The sequence below is a fragment of the Rana temporaria genome, chromosome 3 (genome assembly GCF_905171775.1).
Source record: "Rana temporaria chromosome 3, aRanTem1.1, whole genome shotgun sequence".
Classification (NCBI taxonomy): Eukaryota; Metazoa; Chordata; class Amphibia; order Anura; family Ranidae; genus Rana; species Rana temporaria.
Genome location: NC_053491.1, coordinates 97,403,560 through 97,424,678, shown reverse-complemented (window position 1 = coordinate 97,424,678; position 21,119 = coordinate 97,403,560). Strand labels below are relative to the sequence as shown.

Below are 21,119 nucleotides of genomic sequence, written 5' to 3'. Positions count from 1 at the left end.
TTAATGGGAAAGTGAAACTGTGCTGAGAAAATGTAAATTAAAAATAAGCTTTTATATTATTAAATTGATTTTAATCCTTTAATTATGTTTTTGTTTTTTTAAAAAACATTTCTCATCTGCTCTGTGCAATGGATTTGCGCAGAGCAGCTCTATACCTCCTCTTCTGGGGTCTACCGGAAGTGCTCATGGCTCCTTCTGCCTTCTGAGTACCCCCCTAGCAAGCTGCTTGCAAGCTACAGAAGTTACCTTGAGTGTAAATAGCATGTCAAAATGACTACTAGATACAGTGATATAAGGAGCTGAAGCTATATACAATTTTTGACTTGTAAAAGTGTAATTTGGTCCCTCAGCTCCTGCATCCCTGTTGATTTTGTTAGATATGGATGGCATTTTATCCAAAACGGAAGCTTGGGAAGGAGAACAGAACAGTGCAAGATTTTTTTTTTTACTGAACGTTCTTCCTATGCTTAATAAACACCAAGACATTTTTATGTGGTGTTGCAATTTAGCTCAGCATTTCTGAACCTACAACCTATTCACCACAAACACACACAGTGCACACATGTACATAAAGTATGCCATAAAACATCAGGGTGTAGACTATGGTACACATGAAATCTACTGGGCTATATTCAGGATAAATGCAAATTGTGAATGGGACAACATGCGCAGTATTCAGAAAATATGCACAGTTAAAGTTCTCTAAAGTAGATATAATTAGGGGGAACTTATATGATGGAAGTAACGTGAAAATGACAAGACATGCTTAGTAAGGACTGTGTAATCAGCTACTCTGATTAACTGTGATGTTTAAGGGTCTGGGTGGGAACACAATGAGTGAATGCCACAGACAGCCTGATCTGAGTATACATACCGGCAAGGTGCTGCGGTTTATGCTCATAAATCTAACTGCAATTAGTACGGGTTTCTGGATTGAGAAGGAGATGAAAGGAAAGCAGAAGGTTAGAAGCAGGAGAGGAGTTAAAGATGGTGAATAAAGGAGGTAGTTCTGAGTGTGGTAGTTAAAATAGGAAATTCCCTTTACCCTCCCCAAAGCAACCACATTCAACTTACCATGGACCTGCGGATAAGGGACAGGCGACTCTTGGCTTTGTTCTCTGCAAATTCCAGGCTATTTATGTCCTTCAGTCGAGCCTTGTATTTATTCATCTGCTCCATCACAATCAGCTCTACACATCTTTAATCAAGAAACAGAAGCAGAGGAAATTCAGATACAGTAGGATCAAAAGGATATCAATCAAGTAAAAATGCATATTTTATATGCTACTTTTGGAAAACATAGTATGAAAATCTTGACATATGTCAAAGGATTCAGTTAAAAGTCACATGTACAATTCAAAATATTGCCAATTGCAAAATTCAGCTAGAGTATTTGTGAAGTGCAAACAAACATCAGCATTTTTTCGAAAGTTCCTTGAAACTTCGTAAATTTTGGTAGTGCAGAGAAAAATAATCACAACAAAATCAGGCTCGTGCCAATAGCATGGTTCGGGCCCCCTGAAAACGTCCCATTGGACGAAACGTGTCTGGGTGGAACGTACGCGCTGACGTCATGCTGTTGCAAACACTTAGTCTGCAGCGCCTATCTGTGTATGTGTATAGCTGTGCATTTTCATTTTTTTTTTATAAATCTGCTACACCATGAGAAATTCTAGCCTACACTGTGTGCAGGCTTAACAGCTTGATGCAACATGGATGCGAGAGTACGGAAATTATCTGGGTGTATACATCAGACCGGAGTTGATGCCTGAAACCACGGATACCCCATCCAATATATGCTGTATGGACTACATTGACTGTACTTGTGTATCTGGAGAGTGTCCATATACTGGTGGAGCTATAGATATATCTATCTATCTATCTATCTATCTATCTATCTATCTATATATATATATATACTTAAAAATATAGATATAATCAAGATTGCATGGGGGATTTATTTCAGACACAGGTTTATGGGCTTTTTTTTTTATAGAGCTTTTTTTTTCACTAGATTTGTTCACTTTTGAAGCAATTGATTTATGGTGAACATTTGTTTTATATAATTTGCATGTTTGGTGCAACAAATATTTGACCCTTACCATACCCTGTGGGATTTGTATATCAACCCATTTTTTTTTTGCTTGCAGCCTCACTGACACCATAGTGCAGATTTTGTTTTTGAATATTTTATAGCCACTGAATCCCTAAATGTTTTTTAGCTCATTAATAATTCAGAGATAATGGGGCACATTTATAGTAGAGATTTGATATCACCTGCATGTTACAACCCATTAAAAATATGCAGACCATGGCGTGGAGCTTCTTTAACCACTTCAGCCCTGGAAGGATTTACCCCCTTAATGACCAGGCTGTTATTTGAGATACGGCACTGCGTTACTTTAACTAACAATTGCGCAGGCGTGCGACGCTGTACCCAAATAAAATTGATGTCCTTTTTTCCACACAAATGGAGCTTTCGTTTGGAGGTACTTGATCAAACTCTGCAGTTTTTATTTTATGCACTATAAACAAAATATTTTGAAAAAAAAAAAACACACAATATTTTTTACTTTCTGCTATAATACACATCCAAAAAAAAATATATCAGTGTACTTCCCTGTCAGAATGGGAATCTGCCTTGTTTACATAGGCAGATTTCCATTCTGCCTCTCTGTGGAGCGTTCGTGGGTGGCGGGCTGACATCGGGTCCGCCAGACCCATGAATTGGCTCCTGTGCAGCAGGCTAGTGCCCACAGTATCTAGTGCACAAAACAACGCACGTGTACGTTATTTCGTGCATTAGAGCCGCCCTGCGGCAGTATATATGCCGGGCGGTCTTTAAGTGACTTGACTAACAGGTTACATGAGGTGCGCCTCCCATTTTTTGAACGTTCATTCATATTAATAGTTCTCCACTGACATCAGATGCCCAAAGCCAGTGAAACTGAGCACACTTGTTAAAGCAGTGGTAAACACCGCTTGACTACCAAGTATGCCATCCCTTCAGAGTGTTGTGCCACAATCATGGCTCCTGCACGCATGCATGGGAGTGGCGTGATTGCAGCTCAGCACTTCTAACAGCCAGAGCCCATGAACCTGAAAAGAAGACCCGGTGAAGATGGAAGCCCTGTCAGCATGCCTCTGGAGGGCTTCATTTTAAAGTTATGCCATGTACACACGATCTGAAATTCCGACAAGAAAACCGTGGATTTTTTTTCCGATGGAATTTTGGCTCAAACTTGTGTTGCATACACACAGTCACACAAAATTACGTCCGTCAAGAACGCGGTGACGTACAACACTACGACGAGCCGAGAAAAATTAAGATCAAAGATTCCGAGCATGCATCAAGTTGATTTCGAGCATGCGTGGTTTTCTGTGCGTCGGAATTGCATACAGACAATCGGAATTTCCAACAAGAACTTTTCCCGTCTGAAAAATTGAGAACCAGCTCTCCACCTTTTGCTGTCGGAAATTCCAACAGAAAAAATCAGATGGAGCCTACACACGGTCGGAATTTCCGACCAAAAGCTCACATCAAATTTTTCTTGTCGGAAATTCCGTTCGTGTGTACGCGGCCTAATGCCAGAACGAGCGATCCTGTCTCATAACTCGCTTCTGGGCATGCGCGGGTTTAAAACTTCGTTTTTGCCCACCCACGATCATTTTTAACAAAACGACATTTTAAAAAACGACGTGAAAAAATACAGCATGTTCGAATTTTTTTTGGCGTTTTTCAGAAGCCGAAAAACGATGTGAAGCCCACATACGATCATTTTAAATGACGTTTTTAAAAACTTCGTTTTTTTTCATGCCGAAAAACGACCGTGTGTACACGGCATTAATCTTTCATAATGTGCTAGTATTTGGTGCATACTTGCCCATTATGGAATTGACTAGCAGACATTACTACTGCTTTAAATGTGTGTGTGTGTGTGTGTGTGTGTGTGTGTGTGTGTGTGTGTGTGTATGTGTATGTTTTTGAAACAGACCATTCTTCTCCTTTATAAATGGACCCTATAGTGTAAGAAGTGAGGTTATCGTTGCAGACCAAGAAAGCATTTGGTGATCATTATATTCTGGGGATTTTCTTTGGACATTTCTGCATTTTAATTTTTAATGTTAAAACTCTTGATTAATATTGCACATTGGGTATGAACATTGGGTCACTTTTATCAAATTAAAGTGACGTACTCATTGGTCATTTATTAGCGCTGCACTTTCCCACAACATGTTGCATTATAATACCGCTACATCAGTCCTAAGAGAAATAGAGGTCATGCAATAAACGGTGAGAGTTGCTTGGTTTGACTAGGGGTCATTAGTGCTGATTCTAAAAAAAATAAAGTTTTTAGCTACTGTTCATCTTTCTTACGCTGTGGTCTTGCCAATGTCCTGAACACTTTGCAATGGGTCTGTGGTATCCGGACAACGGAGAATACAAGGCGCAAATACAATTGCCAATGCATTGGCAGACATGCGATTAGTCTCCTCCTGCTGGGCAATCCTAAAAATATAGGTAACAAGTAATTAATAATATTACAATGAATATATATGTAAAATACGTATATATCCAACAAAGAAATATATACAGTCACATTGGCAATGGATTCACACTGTAATCAGAACATTTTAAGATACCTGACAAGGTGAAAGATAAGTCTTTCCAAAGTGCTTAGGTGCGTTCGAGAAAGCTGATCGATAACCGAATAAACTCCTCTTACAGTTTCTTTTCTTTCCCTAAGACCTGCAAAAAAAAAAAACGAATTGCACATTTGAAAGACAAAAAATACAAGTAAACCGAACTGTTGCCTAAAGCTTTGGAGGTTCAAAAGAGCATTGATAAAAAGAATTGCATTTTACATTTAATAAAACGAGACCATTAAGAAAAAATTGCAATTATGTGGAAGTAGACAAACTGAAACAGACGCATAATATGACACTGGAAATTGTGACAGTAACATAGCAGATAAAAAGCTTACAAGTACTTTTTATTACTCACCCATAGATCTGAGAAACTCTTCATACAGTTCAAATGTCATCAATGGATTGGGAAGTTCCCTTAACCACTGCTTGAACGCGCTGGCAATCACATGGATGTTATATTCATCAAGATTAACACTATCAATATCTGAAAAGAAGGGTTAACAAACATCAGGACAGAGAACATGAAGCAGAGTGCAGGCAGAGAGTAAAACCCCAACTTGAAGCCCCCTGGACACATCCTTTACCCATACATCCCAAAAAAATTCTGATCAGATATCCTTAAAGACCACAAGACATCCCCTGACCTTGGAAAGTATGGGCATCTCTTCATTATGAAGAGGGTTTGAAAGGTTGCTTGGTAGCACAGTGGCTTAGTGGTTAGCACTCCTGCCTTGCAGCAAAGTGGCTTAGTGGTCAGCCCTCCTGCCTTGCAGTACTAGGGTCCTTCAAATCCACATTACCTAGAGTTTGCATGTTCTCCCTGGGCTTGTGTGTTTTCCTCCAGGTACCTCAAGTTTCCTCTCACACTCCAAAGACATGCTGATAGGTTACCTGGCTCCTGTCTATATTGGCCCTAGTATGTGTATGTATGCATGTGAGGTAGGATGCTTAAATTGTAAGCAAATTGAGGGCATGAATTGATATGAATTTACAACAAGGGGCTGCTTAAATTGTCATCTACATAAATGTCTGTAATAAATAATTTGGAACTGCAAGATTTACAACTGAACTGGATTACTGATCTTGGTCTGGCCTTGAAATTAGAAGTCTGAGAGAAACCAAAGAAACACTTCTTGGAATCAGAGACAGGATATGTTTTTTTCCAGTTTGAGGTCGGAGGCAAACGTTTTGAACCTTCCACAACTGCAAAATTAGTAAAGCTGGCAATACACTTAGAATGGAGGAATCAGTTTTTTTCCCCCCAAAAAATAAACAGTGTATTAGGATAGGTTTTAGGATACCAGTGAGTAACGCAGACATATGCATAGTCTATTCCTCCACAGTCTGACAAGGTGGCATAACAGCTGGGGGAAGGGGGGGGGGGGACAAGGATTTGGAAAGAGCTTTCAGATATTTGTTAAGCTGATTAAAAAAAAAAACACTGAGGCATCATGAAAAGAAGCAGTTTGTGTTTTAAGGCATGAAATGAACTGGGTAGTAGTGGGTAAAACTCATTTTTAAGAAGGGTCTCCTCAAAAGGCTATTCAATTTGGGGGAGAGAATAACTTATCAGGATCAATTTACTCTTTATACAAGACAGGTTCACAGAAGGAATTTACTGGAAAGGTTTTTACAGACTTTAAAAGGAAAAAAGACTTGCAACAACAGTGGTTTTAGTCAAAGGTTCCTCCATTTTTAAACATGTCTGCACCACGTCAATAAGAACCAATATATCATCATTGAGCCTGGAAGATATAATCCAGAGGTCCAGGCTCCTCAGGTACAAAAACTCATCAAGAACCCATTTATGAGATTCCTCGTCAAAGAGTGCACAAGAGCAGGAATGTCAGGAAAAGAATCTGGAGGGGAATGTGTTCCAAGTCAGCTATTTCTGTAGAAATTTGTTCATAAAATCTAGCATACCTGTAGAGAACTCCTCTCTGTATGTCACACCTGAGAGAGTAAAGAAGGCTTTAAGAAAGTGTGTAGACTCAAGCAGGGGGCAACAATCCAGGCAATCTGTGTCAGGCACCTAAGGAGGGACACTGCACGCGACTCAGAGTTGTTAGTGGGTTGTGAACTGGGAGGGGCCCGTGGGACCCTTCCTTTGCTTATGTGATCTGACATGTACATGGCCGGAGGTGAATGAATCACAGTAGGGTTTTGCCAAGATGTGTGACTGCAAGGAATTTGTCCTTTTCCATTAGATGTCTAGAGCTGGGACAAGCTCTGTTCTTGTCTGCACTTCAAGTGGTTGCTACATAAGAGGACCCGGTGGAGCCTTGAGAGAAACCAGTAAATTTAGTTTGGGTCACAATAGTGTATAAAAAGGGGGGGGAGTTGGGACTTTGAATGAGATGCGTTTTTAGCAATATGCGATTAAGTGTATATATATGGAATATTAAAAATGTTTCCATAATAGTCAGGCTGAAAGTTACCAACCAAAAAAGCACTAAACCAAATCAATCTGTCTAACTGTATGTAATTAAAAACAGAGGTTTAGTTGCATGTATTTGCAAATACCTGGGTAAGCTGCAGGCCAACGTTAAGGCACTCCGTGTACTGTATTTCTAGCTATGACTTTTAAAGCCTCCTAAAGAGGAGCACAGGCGTGCTAATCAATAGATAGGGGGCAGGTGATAACCTAAACCCGCCCCTACCTATAGTTGGTCTGTCAAAAAAAGAGCACTGGAAAAACAAACATGCCTATCAAACCAAAATACCACCAGACTAGGTGCGGACCACATCAAACTGGGTCAGCTAATCAAAAAATGACAATGCATAAGTTAACTGTTGGTGGTAGATCGGTGGAGGCACTCTATTCCACTCCTGAAAATGCATCTCAATCCCTGAATAGTATTTAAAAGGGGGGAATAGGGTTGGGACTTTGAATGAGGCATGTGATAGACACTACCACAGGCCTCCATCCCTGTAAATGTATAAAAAGGGGGGAGAGTTGGACTTTGAATGAGATGCGTTTTTAGCAGTAGGTCACAATAGTGTAACCATGCTCGCAGTATAAAACAACAAAAGTTCTAAGAGACTTACTGGAGAGCACCCAATGGAGAGCTTGGTGAGAAAAGGTCACATTCCAGGAGACCTTGAACCAGTTCATGGGCATACTCCCAAAGGAGTCATAAGAGACTGGGTCACATCAGGGGCTGTGGCATGGCTCTGGACCTGTAAAAAGTGCTCTGTGGATAACAAACCAGTACACCAAGTGTCTGGGGAGCGCAGTAAGCAGAGACTACTTCCTGCATGTCACAGTACTGACAAGCCCCACAATCTTAGGTCCAGTTGAAGCTGGGTGCGGCCTCCAAGGTAGCACAGAGGATTAGCTCTGCAGCAAAAAGATGGACGTCTTAATATAAAAATAAAGTCTTGTTGAAAAGGGAAGAAAAATGTCTAGTAAAAACAGTTAAAAATTCTAAAGAAAGAAAACTACACATTCTAAGACACTAGCTTAAAACTGAAGCAGGCTGGGAACGGGCAGAAAATGTACCTGGCTAGCCAACTGCTTTTTTGTTTGGTGGTGTCTAATTCCTCCTGTAGGAGGCAGTATACCCCAAGACCCCTTTCACACCGGAGCGTTTTTTAGGCGCTTTAGCGCTGAAAATAGCCTCTGCTAAGCGCCTGAAAACTGCCTCCCATTCATTCAAGTGTGACTTTTCACACTTGGGCGGTGCGCTTGTGGGACCTTCCGAAAAGTCCTGCAAACAGCATCCTTGGGGCGATTTGACAGCGCTGTATTTAGAGCCCCCAAAACGTCCTGCCTATTGAAATGAATAGGCACCTCTTCCGAAGCTCCTGAAAAGCTCTTCCGAAGCGCCGCAACATGGGAGTTTTTAACCCCTTTGCCGAAAAGCGCTGCTCAAGCGGCTAACAAGGCTACAGTGCGATTTCTAGCTGATCCTGTGTTCCTTAGTGTCCAAAAAATATAATTAATTTCCTCTCTTTTTGGACGCTTTTAAAAGCAAGATGGGATAGAATACAAAACCCCATATAAGTTTAATGCTAGGAAATAATGAACATTTGTTATCGGGGGGAGGACATCTACTGCCTTAAACAAAACAAAAAAATTATGAAAAAAAAAAAAGAACCAGTAGGTAAATTCACATAACTATAGGTATTGATTATAGGATTTCCTTTTTGATTAAGTTCAATTTATATATATTTTTTTAGGGTTTGGGAAAAACAATGGCAGATGTTCTGCAACAGTTCAAGCATCCCTGGCAGTGCACCCCAGATGGCTACATTCTTGGCTGCTGTGAACAAGGCCTAACACGCTGCAAACACATCGCACACTCGATGCAAACACATGCCACAGTGTTTACGATGGGTTACCATAGACATGAATAGAAGGCGTTAACCACTTGCCGACCAGCCGGCGTCGTTTTACGGCGGCAGGTCGGCTTCCCTGCGCGAGAGCACGTAATATAACGTCGGCTCTCGCGCAGGCCACTAGGGGCGCATGCACGCCGCCGGAGGCGCGCGCCCCCGACTCCCGTGCCCGATCGCCGCCGGGCACACGCGATTGCAGTAGTACAGTATTTATGTTAAAAAAAGTGGCAGCTCAGAAGAGGGTATCCTATCTACAATAGTTCATTTTTGTACATTATTTATAATCTTTCTTTCTTCTGAAATGCTTTTAATAGGCACTAGCACAGTTAGCCACAGTTGGGAATGACATAGCCAGAAGACATAGGCAAGCTTAATGCAAAGCACATGGCAGGTACCAACTATCGAATGGAACCGATAACAGAACCATAGTCAGAAAGGTGGAAGAGAACATGCACTGTCACCTGTGTCCAGGTTTTGTCTAAGCTCCCGAATCTTGTTGGTGGATCCTGGTTTTCTGTATATTCCTTCTGTATACAAGCCATGCATTTCAATGTAGTTGATGAGTTTCTCCAGCAGCACAGGTACTAAGCGGTCCTCATTGGTAAGGCGTGACAATTCTATCCCAAAGTGGCGGGGGGACAGTTCATTGTCATACTAAGAATAGCACAAAACAAAAGACAAAATCAGACAAGAGGGTAACAACTGTAAAGATGATTCTTTTTATAAAGACAGAAATACTTTTAGGCAACCCATTGCTATAAAAGTGCAAGTCTTATGATAAATAGTGAATCTACCTTTTTACTGCATGTAGTAGTGATCTGTGAACAGCACTTCTTGTGGCAGGCAAATCTACATACTGAGAAACAGTACAAAAGGTAGTTATTAGCAAACAGGTATTGACATTTGAGCACAGGGCAGCCATCAGGAATTATGGGGCCCCTTACACAGCTTCAGGCATGGGCCCCCTGGAGCAGAGAGCCGGGGGGGGGGTGCTGCCGCCTGAAATTGAGAAGCGGGGGGGCCTTTACAGGGCCCCGGGGTAGCCATCTGGGGCCCTGGGGACCTCCAGGCCCTTTAATAATATATATATATATATTATTAAATTTTTTTATAAAAAGAAATAAAATAATATAAAAAAAAATGTATTTTTTTATAAAAAAAAAGGGGGGTTGCCATCCAGGGCCCTGGGGACCTCTGGGCCCTATAATAATAATAATAATAATAATTATATATATATATATATATAAAATAAATAAATAAAAATATATATAAAAAAATATAATTTTTTTATAAAAAAAGGGGGGTTGTCATCCGGGGCCCTGGGGATCTCCGGGCCCCCGTACCCCTAAAAAAATGGCCCTTTAATAAAAAATAAAATAAAAATATATTAGAAAAAAAATATTTTTTATAAAAAATAAATAAAAAAAGGGGGGGCTGGCATCCAGAGCCCTGGGGGCCTTCGGGCCCCTGGGGACCTCCGGACCTCTAAAAAAAATAAAAAAATTGGCCCTTTAATAAAAAATAAAATATATTAAAAAAATAAATATATTTTTTTATAAAAAAAGAATAAAAAAAAGGGGATTTGCCATATGGGGCCCTGTGGGCCTCCGGGCCCCTGGGGACCTCCGGACCCCTAAAAGGGGGTTGCCATCCGGGCCCCTGGGGACCTCTGGGCCCCTTACAGGTGTACTGCCTGTACCCCCCCTGATGGCGGCCCTGTTTGAGCATAAAACATACTAGACATTCTATATTATGTCAATTCAAAAGTTAAAAAAAATATTTTTTATATAACATTACATTTTATTAAACAGTCCTCCTAGATGTGAGAGTCATTAACAGGACACATTGGCTTATCCCGGTTATATTTTACCTTACAGCAAGTATTTTAATGCTGAAAAACAGTGCAGCAGATTTATAAAAGTTGAAAGAATGAAAGAAGTGAGGGTAGTTGTACTTACACCTCTACTTAACATACATACATACATACATACACACACACACACACACACACACACACACACACACACACACACACACACACACACACACATATATATATATATATATATATATATATATATATATATATATATATATATATATATATATATATATATATATATATATACACACACACACACACACAGTATAACATTTTATTTTTTATTTTTATTAACCCCCCCTTACACCGAAAAAAGACTATACAATAGCCATGTCATAACTGCCTACATCAATATGAGCTCATGCATTCTTACATTTACAAACAGCTGCTCGATCCATGATCCAGATAAGCGAAGAGCAGTACTCGCAGTATGTGGGAATGTTGTACTGAGTAGTTTTAAATATATGGCCATTGTGCTCCTCCAACTAAAATACAAAGAAAAATGGGTAAAAAGTGGTAAGGGTAAAAGACACCACAGGAGATGTTAAACACTGACAAGCATTGGTTTCAAGAAGACAAATGATAAAAAAGTTGACACTAACAAATTTATGTTTAAAATAAAGTAAAAAGCAGGCTAATCAACTAAAAGATGAGGACCGGTAAAACTGACAAGGTGATTCCCATAAACTTACAATATCTGATTCTTTTTTCCTTCTTTTCTTCCGTTCTGTCTTTTGAATCTTGAAAGGAAAAACACAACATAATTTTAATTTCAATAAAAAATATATCCCATAAGGCTAAGGCCGTCATAGATGGAGCGATTTTCTTTTCTGCAGGGTTTCTATGTGTTGCAGGGAAGAAAATCGCTTGATTCCCCCATCAACACAGTGTTGGGGAGGGGGGGTACTAGCTAATAATTGCATGTAAAATCCGGAAAGCTACTTAATTGCATGTAAAATCCGTAAAGCTGGCAGGTACATTCAGCCTGCACATAGATGGTTCAAATCTTGGCTTGGATTGAAACGGTCTATGACCGGCTTTACTGCTCCAAGTCAGGTGCTTACAATTACCTTTCCTGGAGTATAGTTCAGAGGTTTATATTCGGTGACAAATTCATCCAGGAAAATCTTAAACGTATTGATCCAAACTTTCACTGGCGATTCATTCCAGCTCCGTGACTGATGCTGTTTCATGGTCTTATCAAGGATCTGCTCAAACAGGGCACCTAGATCTCGATATCGGATACTCTTTCCATCCTCTCCCTGTTACAGGTCACACAAGTACATTTATTTACATATGTAGAATTACAAGGAATCAAGATGGTCATATAAAGTATTAAACAAACAATGGTATAGATCCCTTGTGCACAACACATGGCTCGCCATCCCTCTGCAAACTATTAGGCTTCAAAAAGATTACAGAGGGACAGCAGGGTACCAGAACTCTCAACAAAGACAAAGACTGTACTGTGGGCAGAGATATTTCGCTGACACTGGTCATCAATGCGGGGGGGAACTTAATTCTCTGCCAGTGACCACCAATTTGGGGAAGGGAGGTAGGGGAAGAAGGGAGTACTGACATGCTGGGGGCTATTATTGTGTTCACCGACAAACATTTTTGGGGTTATTACTGCACACACTGCCACCAATACTGGGGGTAATTATACTTAAACTTCTTCAGTGTGCATTGTGATATGCTGCAAAAAATGCAGCAGGACAAAAATGTATGGGCTTTGAGGTGCCAAAATGTGCTGCTATTATGCAGCCCTCTTGAATTGTCGGGGCAGCACGTGATCCCCCCCACTATAATTTGTAGGTTGACCACCACTGTGGTATAGATCAATATGTAAAAAGCACTACTATCCAGATCAGAAATCATATACCTTATGTGTAAACAGCTGAAATAGAAATCTGAATTTGTGTAATAAACTACCAAGCTTCATTGGGCATTGCATGGTGTTACTGATAAAGCTCTATAATTTAAGTAAAGCGAAAAAGCCTTCACACATGAATTTATGCAAAGCATTGTAGCATTGGCAATGGGATTTTAAAAGATGTAAATTTAGATATTTTTTTTGTATAAAAATACAGTAGTCACAATCATTTTTGTGACAACTTGTAATGCACTATGGAATCAAAACAATAAAGGACACATTTCTGCCAGTATGTCCCTTTTAACACGGCCTGGGCCCAATTCGTGAAATCTGTGTGCCAATTTTGGTACCATCACAAATACAAGAGCCAGAATAAGGTAGATTTAACTACTACACATTTTAGAATCAAAACAAAAAAACTAACTAAATAACTAACTAAAACTAGCGCCAGTGTAATTAGGACCGACCAACTCTGACTTAGTGTATAGAGATGGTGCAGGCCTCAGAGTTTTACAAATATGCTTGGAAGCTGTCAATAATGTTACATGTTCCAGCACATTAGCTAGAATGCTGGCATTCTAGCAACTAGTAACGCATCCCCAGCTCCATTTAACTGCCAGCTGGGAGATTCCTCAGTTGACAACTGTAAGTAAACAAAGGGGCAGGATGCTGGCTGACAACAGTGTCCAAACATGCCAATGGCCAGCAAATCTCTAGCATCCTGGCTAGCAAGGGGCTAAACCTACACTGGGAATGAAGTGCCCGTGGTATGGACACTCCAGCTTCAGAGCCGTCCTCTCAATGCAACAGATTGATGTAGCCATTTCTGACCGCTGCATGAGTATATAGCCAACACTGACATTTTTTATGCAGAGGAGAGAGGGGATGCTAAAGAGTGCCTAGGACAAAATTCCAGAAAATGGCGACCTTATGTTATATGTTACATACATCAAAATCTTCTTGTAAAAAAATAAAAATAAAAAAAATACCATGAGTGTGGTTGAATACAGGCTGAAAATATTCTGCCGGAATTCCTTCAAAGCTCTTTTGAAGAGTACATCCACAAAAGAATCCTTCTTTCCATCTTCAGAATCCAGATCGTTAATCTAAAAATAAGAAAGGTACATATAACTACAATAAAAAAGAAATCTGCAAGCTGTCCTGGCAAAATGCACTTCAGACTTCTAACTTTATGTAAAAAACAAAAAACACAACTGACAGTAGATTACCACATCCACAATATTTATTTTATAAAAATGTTAAAAACATTCCCACAAACAGAAGATACAAGCATATCAAATCACAACTCCTAACTTTAAATGTATATCAGTCATTCAAAAATGTCCTGGCTTAACAGAGAAGTCAGGATTGCAGGCCCCCACAATCAGCAATGCGATTTCAGCTATTTCGATTTAGACCAGGATTGCAGGGTTATAGCTCTGTCCACCTTTCGCTGCAGCAATAGATCATTATAACAGAACTACTGCTGCTGCACAATATAAATATAAAACATATTCCTTCTCTATATTCCTATCTCTATATTAAAGCCTTGGTTCCCAACAAAGACATTGGATGACATCTGCATTGAACACACGCAATATCATTCTAATTTTTAGTGATTGCAAACCTGTTAAAAGGTTGCTATAGTGTTACATTTTGCCCCCATCGATCCAACTTAAGCTGTCCATACATGGATCAAAATTCCCTTAGGAACCGGCTAAGAGTCGATCCATCAACTTGTATACAACCAGCCTGTCAGATTCCTCCTTTTTTTTTTTTAAATACTGCTGGCGGGTATAGCTGCTAGCAGTGATCATTGTTTTCCGACGGGCAGGAAGGCACCCTGCACCTACCCGTTGTTGAAGGAAAAAAAAATTGAATAATCTATGGGCTGCTTTAATCTCATATTAATGCTACGCTAACAATTTAAACAAAATTTAAACAAATCATTTTTCTGCTGTAGCTCTGAAAAGGGAACAAACTCTTCTAAAGAAATATGCATACATTTATTTCAGGCTTTACCATACTGCTACATTTCATAAAAGTTGCACTAATGTGATATCGTTTTACTCAGCAGACTTTTTTTTTTTTTTCATCGATGTTTCGGCTCTGCCTGCACGCACAACCAATGACATTTAAAAAAAACTCTGAGACTCAAGGGGGGTTTAGGAAGAAAAAGGCTCAGGGACTCATGTGATTATCAGCTACACTAACATAACAATAAAAACATGATATAAAACAATTGAAAAGCACAACTCTGTAGTAGTGCATAATTTATCACCTTTTTCTGCAGAAATTCATCCATACACTTCAAGTCACTGGCACTGCAAATGATTTGTGCTCGTTCATTTTGCCACTGTGCAGGTTCCAGTGTAGTACTACTGATCTTCAGACTCCTCCTGCGTTGTACCTTTGGAGAGGGGTCTTTGTTTTCTTTTTCACGTCCTCGGCTGAGATCCGGACTGCGAGGAACAAGCCAAAATCCTGCATCCACTGGCAAAAAAAAGAGCAAGAAGCACAACATGATAAACAGGTGTATTACTTGAGGCAAAACAGTAAAAGAACTCCAACATTTCCCAACAGTTTCACTTTAAGTAAATGATTCCTTAGGACAAGGTTTAACAAACAACTACGATGAGGAACAACCAAACTAAAATGTATGTGATAGAATTGTATTACACTCACCATCCATGAAATGGGTGCTGTCTTTGCCTGTAGGCTCAGTATCCATCTCCAGAATCTCTGATTGAGGAGTCAACTTCTCTGCTGCTTTCGTCTTCCCCCAGAAGCGAATCTTCCCTCTCTGAGGACTAACACGACAAATAATTGAATCAGTAATTCTGAAAGGAAGGGGAGTTTCCTGGAAAACTGGAAATCCTATTTGAAACTTAACTTTATGTAGTGATGTGGACGGATCACTCCAACGCTAGAGTTTTTTGGGGGCTGTACACTAAAGTTACACATTTATTTATGCCCAACACCTCCAATGATGAAATTTCGCATAGCATCGAATATAAGGGTTATTTATGAGGATCACTGTTTTCAATGGATGGACTCAAACTTATGTACTGTAAACATATTGTTTCATCAAAAGGAGTTGTGGAGGGTGGGAATGCCTCCAGGTACCAAAGAAAATAAATAGATTATTTGCAGATTAAATGTCTCACCGTGGGTCTGGCTCTGCAGCTCTATGTGTAGGTATGAAGCGCGTCATCTCTCCTTGAGAAACCGCCTTCTGGAGCTTGCTGGTCCTCTCCCCAGGCTGAACTTTTTGCAAAAGCTAAAAGACAACATTCGGTTAAACTGACAGAGATCTTGACAATACACCACAACAAGGTTCCAGTAAACAGTTGGAAAGGACAAACATCAATTTAATCTTCAATGAGTAATTAGCTCTACACTGGATACAAATTTGTTTGCTTTTCCAATTATTACGTAAAACAGAAATTTAAGGCAATCAATCACATTGTTGAAGATATTCATATTAAGTAAAATTCTGGTTAAACATCATAGGGTTTCTTTTTTGTTATTTATTTTTATTGTTTTTGCTTATTGTTATTGAGTTTTGCTTCAGATATAAGCATGCTTTTATACTGAATCTCAGATGAAAGAGCCATCCCCAGAACAGGGGAAGTACAGTAGTTCTGTCATTTGTGCCATGTAATTTTGTCAGGGGAAGACAAACTTTTTTAATAGCCCATGTGGAAAACATGAAGGGAAATCTACAGATGGTTTGAGAAACCCTTGGGCTCATGCACACGGCCGTAAGAGGGCCATACATTGCACATTTGAGTGTGAGGCCCCTTTCACAAGAGAGGTCCGATTAGGTCTGCCTTTTTCAGGCAGATCCAATCAGACCCTCCATTCTCCTCTATAGGCAGTCAGATGTGTCCGTTCACGCCCAATCTATCTTCGATCCAATCTGGCAAAAACAAACGGAAGGGGATCTGTTCCCCTCCGCCTGAGTTGGTTCGGAGGGCAGTCGTGTGTAAATGGACAGCTGGTCTGTTTACATCTGACTGCCCATAGAGCAGAACAGACTGTGTGCATTTACATACTGCATAAGCGGAGCAGACACAGACCTGTCATCCGGCCGCTCAGCCGGTGGATCCGCTGCTGAGAAAAACCTGATCCAGCCCCTGTGAAAGGTGCCTTATTCTTTGCCCAGAGGTCACAGATGTAGCACACACTGCATTCGGGGCAGTGCATATGTCCACTTGGGCAAGTACTGCTTTAATGTGTGTATGACTGTGTACAGACACTTCATATTTCCGCCTTTCATTGATTCAAACAGGCTGCCGGAAGTGAGCTGTACACAGCTGTACACAGCTTCTGTGACTCCCAGGCAGAGATTTACGCTCAAATGTACACTGCGTGTGAACCATTAATATAAATTGACCATTCCCTTCACAGTCCTCAGCGGTGGTCATTTGCAGGGACTCGCTCTCTTGGAACTGCAACAAATATTAATTAGTGCTGTAAGGTAAACTAAGAGTCTTCGACAAAGCTTGCATTGCTAAAAGGAAAAACAATTTGTTAGTTCCTAATCAAAACCAAAACTTTTCCTCCAATGCCAAAAGCTGTACAGTTGGTAGGAAAAGTGCTGATAAGCGAGAGTCTTAATTTTCAAGACACAGATGGTTCATGCTATTAGAGAAGGACATAATTAAAGAACAAAACAAAGCAGGAAAGAATATACAACTTGACTGTGCACCAGAAGACAACAGAGACGTCTGTGCCTAAGTGTGAAGGGTTTGATCTATATGCAATAGAAAAAGCTATAAAGATATTATATAGGCAAGAATTGCAGGTTCTATGGCGGAAAAACATGACATCTGCATACTATGAGAGAGGTACATACACCAACACAAAGAGAAGGTACAATGTCCATAGTTATAGGATTAGGACATACAATGCAAATGTTATAGGGACAGACGCTACAGATGAATATAAAAAAGTAGTATTTTATAATCCTGGGAAGATGCAAATGGTCTGATTAATACGCGCAAAGTCAGAGATCTAAGCAGTAACTGCAAAAACACGTGAAGCTAAAAGCTAGATGTGGACAAGCATGTGGCAGAGCAAAAGGTAAGATATGTGACACATTCTTCATACAAGTGGTACAAAAGATTTAACCCTGTCCAAAAAGAAATGGTAATGTGTCATCTGTACCAATTGGTGTAAGTGATTCATACTAGACGCGCTACAGCCGTTTCTGGATTTACCATTTCAGAGTCGCTGTGACAAGCCGGGACCTGTCTGCCTGCCTCAATAGGATCGGAGGAGGGGTTCGGCTCCCCCTGTTCATCTGAATCCTCCTCAGAGTCTGCCCCCCCTCTAGTCATAAAATCTGAACGAGTTCGCGCCATGCGAGCTTTTCGTCTGTGCGGGGCCTGACAGACAAATGACAAAGGACATGGGGAACGAAAAATAAAACAAAATTACATGATGCAAAAAGATAATCCACACCAGAACAGACATGAGGAAACACACAAGGACAAATACACAAAAAAAAAAACCCATAAAACTGAGAAATGTTAAAGCAAAAAGGAGGCTTACATTAAAAGCAAACAACAAATACAAAAAAAAAAAAGCACAAAAAAAACAAGACTACATGATTGATGTGTTAACATTGGGTGATTTGTATATGTAGATATGGTGAACTGTCTTAGAGAGATGGAAAAGAGCATTTTCCCAGGTTTACCTCCTATTAACAGAACTAGCACTCACCTCGCTAACTCCAGATGGTTCTGTTGCATCCAATCTCTTTACTGGATCGCTGCGTGCAATTCGGTGTGGTTGAACAGTGGAATTACTACAACAGAGTAATACAAAATCAGCAAAAAATAGGAAAAAACAATGCGATCCTTAATTTTAAGACCTTACCAGTAGCATGCTTCATATCCACTGATGATAATCCTCACTCCCTGTTCCATATATGTGTTCTATTGTTCACAGATAAAGCTGAGAACAATGCCAACTTATAAAAGTTAAAGTATAACTAAAAGGCATCATTTTCTTTTTTTGGGGGGGGATAGAGTGGGGAGCAATTAAAACACTTTTCAGTTTTTATTGCTGTCTGTTCCCCCGTTAAGTAGATTCAACCTCTCTTTTTCTCCTGTTTACCATTATCATCACCATACTCAATTGTGTCTACCATTAGCATGAAAAGTGAAAGTTGAAGAAAATCCAGAAATTTGGGTTATCACAATAAAAGTAATAGAGGGGAATCTTCCAATGAGGTGACTTGGGGGTCCCCAAATAATTTCCTTAATTTGCAGGGATTTTCTCTCGCTTCGTGTTTGGTTATGGGACAGGGAAGGCAATTCTCTGTAATTTGGCACAGAAATTTGACAGGGGTTATAACGCTCCCCTTGCTCCATCCAAAATGATTTTTTTTTAATCTAGAATTTGACTGCATTAATGGCAGACAGCACAGAAAGTTATCAGCTTACATGATATCTGGCGATATCCACAGGTGTATTGAACAGTGAACAGACATAACAAAAAGCTTTAAATAGCAACATTTAGAAGACCAAAAGGAAGCAAATAAGAGAAGTACCCAGTTAAAAATAAAGCTAAGTGACCTGAACCTTTAATATATCTTAAAGAAATGAAAAAACAACACAGAAGTTTGTCACTTTAAAGTTTTCAAGCCATGGCCTACAAAATATCCACCAACTTAAATGTTGCCTTTAGCTTGTGGAAATCACTCGCTGGTGGCGTCACTTCTTCTGTTTTTGTTAACAGTTGTTGGCCAAGAGAAGCCTATTGTATCTTTGTGGGACAACTAATCTGAAATATTGTGAGAAATTCTTTATTACAGGCAACGCCAACCAAAACGATTAGGAATGGCCTATGTAGCATAAATGTGGCATGCATTCCTGGAATGGTATGCTCACAGCTTTTTGTTTTGCAAGTTACAAATCCAGCTGTCTACCACATGCTTGGGAGTGTATATTGATACAGCCTAAAGAGGACAGCACAAAACGCAAAATGATGTACTACTTTAAGTTCAAGCTGATAGAAGAACTGAAAGGGGCAGGTATGTTTTGAGAAATCACATCTCTAGAAGGTCCAGTAATATATGCAGTCATAGGGCCAGATTCAGGTACAGCGGCGTATCTTTGAGCGGGCGTAGCGCATCTCATATGCGCTACGCCGACGTAACATAGAGAGTCAAGACCAGGTTTCACAAAGCACTTGCTCCCTAAGTTACGGCGGCGTAGCGTAAATGGGCCAGCGTAAGCCCGCCTAATTCAAATTAGGAAGGTAGTGGGCGTGTTGTATTAAAATTAACCGTGACCCCATGTAAATGAATGGCCGAACGAACGGCGCATGCGCGCGCATGCTCAGAATAACGTCGCATATACTCCCTAAGATACGACGGCTCAATGCATACGACGTGAACGTTACCTACGCCCAGCTCCATTCATGTACGACTTACGTAAACAACGTAAAATACGACGGCTGTTTCGACGTCGATACCCTAAAATGACTTACCCCTGCTTTAGGTGCGATAACTTTACGCCGGACGTACACCTTGCGTAAACGGCGTTGCTTACTGCGACGGGCGCAAGTACGTTCGTGAATCGGTGTATCTAGGTCATTTACATATTCGACGCGTAAATCAATGGAAGCGCCCCTATCGGCCAGCGTAAATATGCACCCAAGATACGACGGCGTAAAAGACTTACGCCGGTTGGATCAAGACAAAATTCAGGCGTATCTTGTTTCAAGAATAATGCGCATAGATACGACGGCGCATCCTAGAACTTACGCGGCGTATCAGAAGATACGTCGGCGTAAGTTGTATGTGAATCTGGGCCATAGTCTCTTTAATTTCCATAACTGTTGTGTGTTTAAAGTTTGTTAAGCCATCTCTATTTGGACACATGCTTATTTGAACCTTGGGACAAATGTGCTCTTTAGTACAAAGCAACTAGAGGCAGACAGTGCCCGCAGCATACAAACCACCACAATGCGGGCAGCCTCTATTTGCTTTGTATACATCATCTCACCCATAGATGTTCAAATACACCCCCCTGTTGAGGGCTTTCACACTGAGGTGATGCGCTGGCGGGAGAGAAAAAAATCTCTGGTCAGCAGCATCTTTGGAGCGGTGAGAGATACCGCTCCTTCCCATTTAAAACAATGGGAAACCGCGGCAATACCGCCCGCAATGCGACTCTTTAACGGCCGCTAGCGGGGGTTAATACCGCACCGCTAGCGGCCGATTCCCACGGCAATCCTGCCAGTATAGCGCCACTATTTTTAGTGGCGCTATACCGCCACCGCGGCTCCCGCTCCAATGTGAAAGGGGCCTAATGCTTTGCAGCCGCCTCCATCAATTTCAAAAGGTAACGCGCAGTG

General features: G+C 40.5%; 1 protein-coding gene across 4 annotated transcripts in view; it reads right to left on the bottom strand.

Annotated features, from left to right (window-relative positions):
* The window catches only part of MYO9A (myosin IXA), a 179,995-nt gene that overhangs the window by 11,585 nt on the left and 147,291 nt on the right, over nt 1-21,119 (bottom strand). For 2 of the 4 annotated variants that reach the window (XM_040343045.1, XM_040343047.1), the window contains 16 exons: nt 18,477-18,561; nt 17,972-18,139; nt 15,914-16,026; nt 15,432-15,556; nt 15,028-15,239; nt 13,736-13,852; nt 11,944-12,135; nt 11,566-11,613; nt 11,247-11,358; nt 9,786-9,847; nt 9,453-9,645; nt 5,006-5,134; nt 4,645-4,750; nt 4,379-4,510; nt 1,075-1,198; nt 875-928 (listed from right to left, as the gene is read on the bottom strand). In XM_040343045.1, coding sequence (XP_040198979.1) covers nt 875-928; nt 1,075-1,198; nt 4,379-4,510; nt 4,645-4,750; nt 5,006-5,134; nt 9,453-9,645; nt 9,786-9,847; nt 11,247-11,358; nt 11,566-11,613; nt 11,944-12,135; nt 13,736-13,852; nt 15,028-15,239; nt 15,432-15,556; nt 15,914-16,026; nt 17,972-18,139; nt 18,477-18,561 — 1,972 coding nt within the window. The remainder of the gene's footprint in view (nt 1-874; nt 929-1,074; nt 1,199-4,378; nt 4,511-4,644; nt 4,751-5,005; nt 5,135-9,452; nt 9,646-9,785; nt 9,848-11,246; nt 11,359-11,565; nt 11,614-11,943; nt 12,136-13,735; nt 13,853-15,027; nt 15,240-15,431; nt 15,557-15,913; nt 16,027-17,971; nt 18,140-18,476; nt 18,562-21,119) is intronic. The other 2 variants (XM_040343046.1, XM_040343048.1) reach the window with 2 other exon arrangements.